This window comes from Hippoglossus hippoglossus, chromosome 4 (genome assembly GCF_009819705.1).
Source record: "Hippoglossus hippoglossus isolate fHipHip1 chromosome 4, fHipHip1.pri, whole genome shotgun sequence".
NCBI classification, from domain to species: domain Eukaryota; kingdom Metazoa; phylum Chordata; class Actinopteri; order Pleuronectiformes; family Pleuronectidae; genus Hippoglossus; species Hippoglossus hippoglossus.
In genome coordinates, this window is record NC_047154.1 from 19,518,085 (window position 1) to 19,529,865 (window position 11,781).

Below are 11,781 nucleotides of genomic sequence, written 5' to 3' on the forward strand. Positions count from 1 at the left end.
TTTGTGTTTTTCTGAATTACAAACGTTTCTTTAAGAATTAACTTCTTGAAACTAAGTGAAGGTGGATTTCTCTGAGTAAGTTCCAGAATGAAAACATCATACCAACGATGAAGTACAACTCCTAAGTTTATCAAGTATCTCAGTGGACAATATCAGGGAGGCTGTCCACCAGATACAGCTCAGTAAAAAATGGGTGATGCAGCAGGACAGTGACACTGTACAAAAGTAAATCTATGACAATAGAAATAAACAAAATGTGCCTTTTAACACCAGACATAATGAGAATATGGTTGAGCTGAAACAGTTCTGTTGGAAGAATGAACGAAAAATTCCTCCTGAACATTGTGCAGGTCTGAGTAAAGTTGTTTTCCATCACAAGGTTAATGTGATTAATGTGTTCAGTAACAGTGTGGCCCACAAAGGATGTTATAAAAATTGAGAGAGAGAGAGAGAAGATTTCCCACCACTGCTGTAGAATAAGCAAAATAATAAACCATTGAGTGTATTGATCATTAGCAAATGTGGTTATTGTTCTGACTGATGTGCTGGTTTGTTTATGATACATTCAAAGTGAGAGCAGACAAAGTAGTAGACACCAGTATTCTTCTAAAGCACAAGACAGTCAGCTGGGTGAGGTGTGATCATGTGCCGAATGGATTGATCTGTTGATTATTTCAAAACAGAAACCTTTCAGATATAACCAACTACTACAATATCTGCTTGAGGCAAATCACTTGCTGCATCATTCAAGACATTATTGGTTATGGCAATATTTTGTTTTATGATTTTGAAGTAGGAAGTGATGTTTGCAGATCTATAACACTTACATTTTTGAACACTGCAAAGTTAATGATAAACAATTAATGCCGATCTTAAGATCATGGCCATGGCTAATATTGAAAACATCAAACATTGTCTTCAAAGAAGGTTATGTGACGTGAAAGTAATGGGACAGAGGGACTCATGATGTAGTTCTTGGAAGTACAAGTGCTGCAAAGGAACATGCGTTGAAGACTGTGAAGAAGTATGAAAAATTGATTGCTATTCAGCTGCAATATCAAGACACAACGCAGCCTCTTTGATGTGATAATGTGACGTCCACCAGACTGACTAAATGAGTGACATAAGCTCAAAGGCACTACAGCACTGCCTTTTTTTAATTGAAGCAAACAAAGGGACATAAGTTAAAAGGTCCAGTGTGTAAGATTTACGTGAAAGGGATATAACAGCTAAAATTGTATATAAAATAATCTTAGTGATGTTTTCACTAGTGTGTTTCATCTAACTTGTTGTTCTCTTTACTCTAGAATGAGCCCTTTATATTTAAATCCTTTATATTTACTCAGGAGTGGGTCCTCTCTACGAAGGCCGCCATGTTTTTTACAGTAGTCCAAACTAGACAAACACCTTTTTATTTTTATTTATGAGAACTGAAGGCTACCACAGGTTCTCTATCGTGTTTGGAAGAGGAGGGTGAGGTGAGGGGTATTTAGCTGCAACATGCAACTTTACCACTAGATGTCACTAAATTGTAAACACTGAATCTTTAATCAAGCCTTATGCAGCCAAAGGGATTCTATCAAAAACTCTACAACAACATAAAATAATAATGAAAACAAATGGTAGCAGTCCATAGCAGTTACTGCATTATAATACATTCAAATGATGTATAACATATTCATGTATCATGTAATAAAAGTATTTTTTGAGTATTGAGTGTCTAACAGTGAACAGTGCAAATTCACACAGTTCTTTACTATTCCTATTATATCCAATAACTTTAAACATAACTTTTCCAAACATCCCCATGCCACTCCCTAATTTAGCTGCCTTTATAACTGTCATTTTATTGCATTGCAGTTATGTCCAGTAGAAAAATAACACTAAATACTAGCCTACTTTTTGCAATGAAGAAAAAGCCTGCTGAAAAATGTCTTCTTCTTTCAGGCAAACTGAGCATAGCTTACTGCATTATCTGTAAGGATCTTATCAGTCAGCATCCATATACTAGGGCAAATTCATACCAGTGTACACCCCTCTGGTTTTAGGTTTATTTGATGCTATAAAAAGAGGACATCATGATTGATACCTTTTTGTTTGATTAAAAGTTTTTATCATAACTTGTTTTTAATAAGACAAAAAGTGAGATTGCAAAACAATCCGACAAAAAAAATGTGTTACTCTGACTGCGTCAAGCTATGATGCCAATGTGTGGAGCCCTTGGGCCACAGCATCACAGTAGCTTCGACACCGGAGTCTAATCATGCAGAAGAAATTGATTTCAAATTCTTTTTCATCAAACACCACAAAGCAGCAGTTGACTGATCCTGTGATTTCACTTCAAATACCTCAAATAATAAGACTCTGATTGGAGTTCAATGAGGATTTCACACATTAATTCAAATATACAATATAGGCCAGGCCCCATTTTGTTCATATTGACATTTGAAAAAGTTTTGTAAATCTGTTATGATAAGTTGAATATATAAATTGTGATGAATAATAGACTCCACAGAACTTCATGATGGTCTGTATTTGCTATTAGTAAAGTCTAAATCCTGATGAGTTTGCCCTTTTTGCAGTCAAAATAATGTTAGTGGACTTATTTCATTTATATTATTAAATTTGGGAATGGCATTGGTAATGGAGAAATGACGACTGTGCCTAACCAGTCACATGCCATTAAATTGAAATTACAAGACTGTTATTTAACTGATTAAAGGTACTAGATGTTAGAGGTACTATTTGGGAAATCACCATGGTCATGTAGGGGCACTTGACAAAAGTCACATATTACCAAACTGTAAATGTGCTACTATTCATGTACACATGATTTACTAATATCATGCAGCCCTAATGCAAACTTCACCCAGGAAAACCGTGGCCAAACCAGAGATCAAACCAGGAACCTTCTTTCTACGAGGCTAACCGATGCGCCACTGTGTCACCCTTCGGTCCCTCTGAACAGATTTTTTACTACTACTCACAAAAATTACTGATTACTTCAGGATATGGCAATCACTTACATCAGTGCTCTTTCGGGTACTTTGAAAAACAACAACTTGTGTTGTGGCTTTATAAATATTGTAATGACAATTGTCCAACATAATGTGGAAATGCTCAAAACAATCCGAGTAAGCTTCTTCAACTCAGAGCATGCAAATACGAGGTATTTAAAATAAAATCACAGGATCGGTCAAATGCTGCTTCACGGTTTTCGATGCAACAGACTTTGAAATCGATTACTCCTGCATGGTCTTGACGCTCCTGTGATGCTGTTGCCTCTGGGCACCACATCAGACTTTAAAAAACCACGGCGACATCCTCTCCGACACAACTCAGCCGACAGTGAACCACCGGGCCTGTTTCATTGTATCCTGCAGTGTCTTGCTTTAAAGTAGAACTACAAGTCAGAATGGAGTATCACCATGCTTCAGAGATGAACGGAGTCGTGTCAGATTATCTGAATATGCGCATCGAATCCACACATAACGACTTGTGCAAAGAGAAAGAATCCAAGGAAGCTGAAGAGTCAAAGAAGCGGTCCCTGATTGAGAAATCTTACAGCACCATACTTAGTGAGCTTGGAGAAGACGTGGGCCGAGAGGGACTCCTACGGACACCGCTGCGTGCAGCCAAGGCCATGCAGTTCCTCACCAAAGGCTACAAAGAAACCACCCAGGGTGAGGATAGATTTCTGTTGATTTTACTGATGAAATGCAAAAGTCCTTTCAATATGGCAAAAACAATTATCCCATAATGACTGTTGAAATAGAAATATGTTGAAGTTGCTATGTCCTGGTGTCATAAAAATCCTTCTCTACGCTAAATGCTGGCTTTTGAATAATGGACACAGTGTCAGTCATTCTCTGTCTTCTGATTTGCTCCAGTATTATTGCAAAATGTCCAAGTAACATTTCATCTCCACACAGATATCTTGAATGATGCGATCTTTGATGAGAACCATGAAGAGATGGTGATTGTCAAGGACATCGAGCTGTTCTCTCTCTGTGAACATCACCTGGTGCCCTTCTTCGGCAAGGTAACTTAATAACAAAGCCAGTAAACATTTCTAAAAAAACACTTACTTTACATTTACAAATGTTATAATGATACGAGCAGATTCTAATATTCTGCATCAGATTTAGTGAGCCGGTACCCTGACAGAGTGCATTGTAATGTTTCAGGCTCACATAGCATACCTCCCAAACAAGAAGGTGGTTGGTCTCAGCAAACTTGCAAGGTAGGTGACGACAAGAGATAAACACACAATAGACAGGCAAGCACACACACACACAAACCCATGTATATAATTCTCTATTTTTACTTTCTTCCAGAATTGTTGAGATCTACAGCAGGAGGCTTCAAGGTAAAACAGTTGACTAAGATTCAATTCTTCATTTATCATCTTTGTCCTTTTTGTTCTTGCGTATCATTTATTGTGAAAATGTCTCCACAGTCCAGGAGCGTCTGACCAAGCAGATCGCTTCAGCCATCTCTGAGGCTCTGGAGCCTGCGGGAGTAGCAGTGGTGATTGAGGCTGTGTGAGTATTCAGCTCGTTTCTATCATGGTCCTGACTTCTCAATTGTACGTGTGGAGGATCGATGGAGAACATTGAGAGGCCGGTGTAGACATTTTTAAGCTTAATCAACTGTTATATTTGTGGAGGTCATTAATAATCTCTTTTGTGCATCACAGTCACATGTGCATGGTGATGAGAGGTGTGCAGAAGATGAACGCCAGCACTGTTACGAGTGTCATGCTGGGAAGATTCCATGACGATTTCAAGACCAGGAAGGAGTTTCTCGCCCTCACAATGAGGAAGTAACACGTTTTTACCTCAACACACGGTTAAACAGAGGGAATTGTACAGTGTTTTTGTGTCGGTCTGTAAACTGCTAGTGTTATTGGCTAGTTTACTTAAAATGATATTGTATTTTTTCAGCTTTGTAAGTGATAACAAATATCAGATGCAAGAAATGCAAATATCCCACACAAATACAGTATGAGTATTCTTATCTTTATTTATCTAAACATTTGTCATTTTTTGTAACAGTCCTACATTTACAGCCAATAACTATAAATGTGAAAATGCAATAAAAGAAATGTTTAACCCACTACCTGGATGCAACTTGTGTGTTTCTCTCTTTAAGACCAAGATAAACATAATTTAATAGTTTGCATGCACTTTATATGACACCACCATTAAGACACGTGGGCCAATGAAATGCATAGGGATTTGCCTCCGTACCTTTATTACATCATTAAGAATCTAGAAGCCAGTATTAACAATAGTTTGGGTTGAAATAAACTTTTAACACAGTCATATCTGAAGATTGCAGGCTGCAATCCTGTCTCTGAGAAATTATGATTTTATGAAACAACTGACTGTTCACTGAGTTTTCACTATTACTCTAAGATTAGACATGCTGAAGGAAGATAAATACAATTTACTGGTCAGTATCAGTCTCAATTTAGAGCAACTATCCATGTAAATTGACAATATACCCTCATTATGTTACTGGAATATGTTTTGACACTTTTATAATAGTTAATAAATATGTAACATATCTAAAATCAAGTTCTACCCTTCTCATTATAGGAAATGATTTATTCATTGTTGGAAAATAACTCCATCCAATCTCATACTGTATCTCAATATACTCTTGTTGAGAGTTAAGGACAGGGGATGTCCTATTGTCCACAAATTGTGATTTGTGAATATGGGCTATACCAATCAAATTTGATTGATTGATATTTATATAATATTTTAACATTCTTATCTATTAAAGACTTCTCAGGTTTAACTTATTGTTTTAAATTAAAATGCCCATATTTTGGTTCATAATTCTATCTGGGAGTCTAATGTATAATGTAAAAAAAAAGAATAAAGTTCAAAATACGCATTATTTGTCTTATAACATACATTGCTGCAGCAGCTCTTTAAGGATCCATCTGAAATGCTCCATTTTGGCTCTTGTCCCAAAAAGCCCAGGCCTTTGAGAATGTGTCAGATATGTCATGTACTTACCCAGTGGCATCCGGATCAGCTGTTAACACTGGTGTAGCCACTATATCAATGGCATTGGTTCTGCTTTCCACATTAGCTGGAAGGCTGGCATATTACATGTTACTTGGTGATGAAGAAGCATTACCGTAAAAAGTCAGGAATGCAAAAGGTCGTTTCAGGCACTTGAGGATCAATGTTTTCTTTGAGAGACGACTCTCTTTGCTGCAGACATTGACCTTTGTAACTTATCAAACCTTTGACATTAAAAAAAGCAACATGATTAACTACAGAGAAGAGGAAAGGAAGTCAACCATTTAAATACCTGTTTAAATTCTGTATTCAGTTTGTGAATCCAAATATTTATTTCTTTTTAAACTGAATACTCAAGTTGATTTTTATTTCCATTATTAATCCATAAATTCTAATATTTATATTCAAATGTGTACTTATTTACTGTTTTATGTTATTTTTGAAAATCCCTCTTTAATATGAACAATTTTATGATTGATGAATATTTAATTTGTAAATTGATTGATTTATTAATGCTGAAAAATGTATCAATAATTAGTTGTATCACAATTTACATGACATTTTTGGACCTCCATACTCCCTATTGTGCAGATATTTTTTGTCACTTTTGTAACGACTTAAATTGTAAAACACTCCCATTATTATTAAACCTGAGTTAAACCCAAAGGGTCACACGTTTTACTATACTGGCAGTTTTTGAGAGTTTAAATGATCCATATTATTAATGTATCAGTGGTATTAGCTGACATCTTTTCAAAAAAAATATTTAAAAAAATTGACTTCATAATAAAACGTAGTGGTATTAAGTTATATAAACCATAAAACCAAATAACCTCTCGGTGCATTAACCGTTAATATATGTGGTCAAGGCTCTGACGGATGTGCTGGGTTCACGATGAAGTATTGTAAGATGTGGGTAGATAACAGGATTCTTCCAAAGCACAAGACCGTCAGCAGCACAAAGGGCCAGCCTCGTGTTGAGATGCTCAAGACACAGAGCGTGCACTCACTTTAAGAGTCAAAGTCAATGTTCGGGATGTACATCAACTGACTTCTACCTCGAAATTTCCTCACACTGCCTGAGTTGGAAATTAAATGTTCCAAGCTAACGCAAATTGCACCGTCACATTAAAAGCTGCAACCCGAATTTAATAGTGTAGGTTCAGTATTAAAGTTTGTCTGAGTTGCTGAGGCTGTCGTTCTGTATAGTTATCACCACAGAGCTTAACAATCGTGTTGTATAGTAACTGATTGTTTTAGAATCTTTTGAGAACAAAGTGTGACAAATTAAACACATTAAAAGATATTTGTCTCTTTAATATGTTGCTCCTAATGAGTGAATAATCAGTGCAAAAATCGATAATGTTTTCAGTCACAACGCACAGAAAAAAACACACAATATAGAACTGAGCAGACTGAGCATTTGCTCCGAAAGATATCATGTGGACAGTGGAATCTGTGAATCACTGTACACGACAGGCAGAAAATCAAAAGTCCATTTGCTGGTCTGCGTCAGAGATTTTCAATTGTTGCACATTGAATGTTTCGCTGTAGAACGTGTTATTGTGCACAGTTCTAACTGCTGACTCTTTTCTGTAATCTGTTGAGCACATACCTCTCAAGTAAAAATACAACTGACAGGACAACTATAAATTTCTTCTGCATTGACATTAAATTGGAAACAAGTCTGACAGAAAATCTATCGATCTTCTATCGCTGCTTGTTGAAGCAGTTTGTAGATTGACCACAGACTGTATATAAAGATGGGTAGAGCGTTTCCACTTCCTCCCAATATCCAGAAATAAAATATTCCAGATACAAACGCTGCCATCTTGCACTGATGACGTCATTTGGAGCCCATTTCTGTGCAGGACATTGAGCCGTCACAGCTGTCAATCATGACGTCTTACCTCCTTTTTATAGCATCAAATAACAAAATTAAAAACACTTGAACCCACTTCAGGGAGATAGGAACTACCGAAAAAGTACAGAGACCACCTGTGAGAAAATGTATTTGACGTGTACTTTTTCATTTTACCTTGGTCCATGTGCCATCCATTAAAATGGAGGACGCGGACGTATATGAACTATATTGCAGTCAGTCACCAGGGAGCAATCAATTTGCTTTGGCTTAACATAAAATCGCACAGGCAAGTTCAATCTTAAGCTCACGACCTTCTCAACGTGAGGTCACAGCCATTCACAACTGTGCAAAAGGGTGAATGATTGATTACAAGATGAAATTGTTGATGAGTAACATTCATTGGCTTCCAAGAATGTTGCTTTAAAGAACAATACCGTGACAAAGAAGACAATTAAATGTATTTTTTAGAGGTCAATAGTTTTACAGGTCAGTGGGAAATGAAAAGAACCTAAAACTATCTCCTTCAATCCATATAAACACAAAGAATATTTTAAAAGACTCAAAAGGGCTTGTCCACAGGATGCACAAAGACAGAGGTATTGGAAAAAGAGAGTATGCAAAACATTGAGAAAAAAACACGTGGGAAAACTGAACAGTCCAACCATGTGAGACAGTCAAGGGTTGTATTTCAGATTTCTCCCTTAATCTCAATAAAATTAATTTCAATGCCCAATCGAGGCTGCAGCGCCATGGTAAGTCCTGCATGTGAGTGGTGATTGTTCTACACACTCGAGACAAGCCTCTGTGACCTCACAACTGAGCATGGGACTTCTAGGCATTTAAAGTCATACAGAATCACAGGATCAGTAAAATGATGCTCCATGGCATTTCGTGCAAGTGACTGGAAATTGATTTGGGTGCTAATAAGGCACCTTGTCCATGTGGAAAGTTGAAGCCTATACTCACAAGTTCTAATGGAGACATTTTTTTCTCCTGCATGGGTGTCTTGAGGCTTCTTTGATGCTGTTGCCTCTGGGCACCACATCAGACTTTAAAAACCACGGCGACATCCTCTCCGACACCACTCAGCCGACAGCGAACCACTGGGCTTGTTTCCTTTTAATCCCGCAGTGTCTTGAGTTTGCAGTAGAGCTACATTTGAGAATGGAGTATCACCAATCTTCAGAGATGAACGGAGTCGTGTCAGATTATCTGAATATGCGCATCGAATCCACACATAACGACTTGTGCAAAGAGAAAGAATCCAAGGAAGCTGAAGAGTCAAAGAAGCGGTCCCTGATCGAGAAATCTTACAGCACCATACTGAGTGAGCTTGGAGAAGACGTGGGCCGAGAGGGACTCCTACGGACACCGCTGCGTGCAGCCAAGGCCATGCAGTTCCTCACCAAAGGCTACAAAGAAACCACCCAGGGTGAGGATACAACTGTTATTTATGTGACTGATTACAAAACTTTAAATAGTGCTAAAGTTTGGCAAAATGATTTGAAACATTTCATGGTTTCATAAAACATTTGAATAAGATCAAAAGTACATTTTGATACAATCATGTAACTATAGTTTATTTTTTGCTTTCAACCCCACCGTATGTCAAAGGCTTATTGTCCTGGTTTCATTTCCTCCTGTGAAACGTTAATAGGTTCATAGACTACTATAGTTTTCTAAATGCCAGGTCTTAACAAATAGACAAATCTGTGACTGTCATATTGATTTCATCCTCTGATCCACTACTGTTTATTATATGAAGCTGATTTTCAATCTTCACACAGATATCTTGAACGACGCAATCTTTGATGAAAACCACGAGGAGATGGTGATTGTCAAGGACATCGAGCTGTTCTCTCTCTGTGAACATCACCTGGTGCCCTTCTTCGGCAAGGTAATTTAGGTTTCTGTGAAATCTTGCACAAATCTGAATGCTTGATTTTCATTTTGTATATTTTTAAATAGATTAATAAAGAAATTTGATTAAAAACATAATTTTTTTATAATACAAGGAAACATTTTTTGTGATTTTAGTTAAATATACTCAAACTGATCTTTGGGATTAATACATTGCAATTTCTTATGTGCTCACATCCACACCAACACTAACATATCTGTAATAAGAGTGAATTGGGGGATAAAAGCAGAACGGATTTGTAATATGGATGGATTCTGCCTAATCATGCATAATATGGATTGTTAATGATATTTAAAGTATGATGTTGTGTTTAATGTTTCAGGCTCACATAGCATACCTCCCTAACAAGAAAGTGGTTGGTCTTAGCAAACTTGCAAGGTAGGTGACGACAATACACACACACACACACACGCAAGCACGCAAGCACACACTAATTTTCTTTGTTTTTATTTGCTTTCAGAATTGTTGAAATCTACAGCAGGAGGCTTCAAGGTAACAATTGATTTTCTAGGATCTTCATATTTGTGAGGCTGAAAATAAAATATTTTAGGTCAATTGCTTAAAATCAAAATATTACCTTTTATCATTTTTCTTGCTATTGACTAATAATTGAATCAAGCAACTGTTGCAGCTGTACTCCTCTTTGCATTTTATTAATATCAATTTTTTAAGTATCCACATTAATTTGAATATGTATCTTTCTCCACAGTCCAGGAGCGTCTGACCAAGCAGATCGCTTCAGCCATCTCGGAGGCGTTGGAGCCTGCGGGAGTAGCAGTGGTGATTGAGGCTGTGTGAGTATTTAACCCTTTTATCATCCATATTGTACTTAATTATTGACAACGTCTTTTTGCCTTTATGCTAGACCTAAAAAGAAAAAGTGATACACAAAGATACAAGTTTTGAGATCATCTAGATTTACGACCTAACTCAAAGGTCGGATATTGAATGGATTTTGTGGAATTAATAATCTCTTGTGTGCTTCACAGTCACATGTGCATGGTGATGAGAGGTGTGCAGAAGATGAACGCCAGCACTGTGACAAGTGTCATGCTGGGAAAATTCCATGACGATTTCAAGACCAGGAAGGAGTTTCTTGCCCTTACAATGAGGAAGTGAAGGGCACAACCGTTCAACAGAGGAAATGATTTCACCTGTTCATGTGTGAACCTCAGACAGATTTACATTCAGTGAATTACTGTCTTCATGGTGTTGGGGGTGAACTTTCTCAACCTGATGTTTTTTTATGTATTTATCCTGTTTAAATAGAAACAAATATACACTGGAATGTGAAATCTATTACTGTAATGACAGCATTGAGCTTCAAGTATGTCCAATACAAATGTACAGTGAAAATAAACATTGTATTTGTATTTACATCTGTGAATCTGTGTGGTTTAAAATGACAACGCCTACACCCATACAATGACAGAAACCATTATCTGACGAATCACACAACACAAGAAATGATCATACGTCATTTCGTTTTCTAATGTATGAATTATTTGCTATTTTTAAGTTCATTATCCCTGCCTAAAACAAAGTAATTTATTCTATATTTATATATTTTAAAATATATACCTTGTACGATAAACTACATGATAGACACACATTTACATCATGACCTCATTGTTAAGAAACTCTAAGTTTAAGTGTTTATGGATCTTTATACACCAGAGGTAAGAAGTGTTATTCACGTAAAATGTCCAACTTCTTAAAATCTTCTTGTCATTAAAAGCGAGTCAGCACTGTGTTGGATGCATTTACTCAACAGCTGGTGCAGACCGGCGGTGCAGTAAGACAGTGTGACCAAATCATCTGCGCATAGAAAGAGTCATTATGAGATCAACAATGACATAATCTGTTGTAAATGTAGAAAAAAACAGTCTAACAGGGAAAAGATGACTTACAGAAGAAGCATGATGATTTGAATTGCACATGATCTATGGGAACTG

At 36.9% G+C, this 11,781-nt stretch overlaps 2 protein-coding genes across 2 annotated transcripts; both read left to right on the forward strand.

Annotated features, from left to right (window-relative positions):
* The first annotated feature begins 3,307 nt into the window (after positions 1 to 3,307).
* Positions 3,308 to 5,111, forward strand: LOC117760629 (GTP cyclohydrolase 1 2-like). The gene is made up of 6 exons (XM_034583800.1): positions 3,308 to 3,683; positions 3,933 to 4,042; positions 4,188 to 4,243; positions 4,338 to 4,369; positions 4,460 to 4,544; positions 4,700 to 5,111. The coding sequence occupies exons 1-6, from the start codon at positions 3,416 to 3,418 to the stop codon at positions 4,827 to 4,829; spliced, it is 681 nt and encodes a 226-aa protein (XP_034439691.1). The 5' UTR covers positions 3,308 to 3,415; the 3' UTR covers positions 4,830 to 5,111.
* A 3,407-nt stretch (positions 5,112 to 8,518) lies between these two features.
* LOC117760627 (GTP cyclohydrolase 1 2-like) lies at positions 8,519 to 11,180 on the forward strand. The gene is made up of 6 exons (XM_034583798.1): positions 8,519 to 9,337; positions 9,693 to 9,802; positions 10,149 to 10,204; positions 10,287 to 10,318; positions 10,536 to 10,620; positions 10,816 to 11,180. Exons 1-6 carry the CDS (start codon positions 8,926 to 8,928, stop codon positions 10,943 to 10,945), a joined length of 825 nt encoding a protein of 274 aa, XP_034439689.1. The 5' UTR covers positions 8,519 to 8,925; the 3' UTR covers positions 10,946 to 11,180.
* The last annotated feature ends 601 nt before the right edge of the window (positions 11,181 to 11,781 follow it).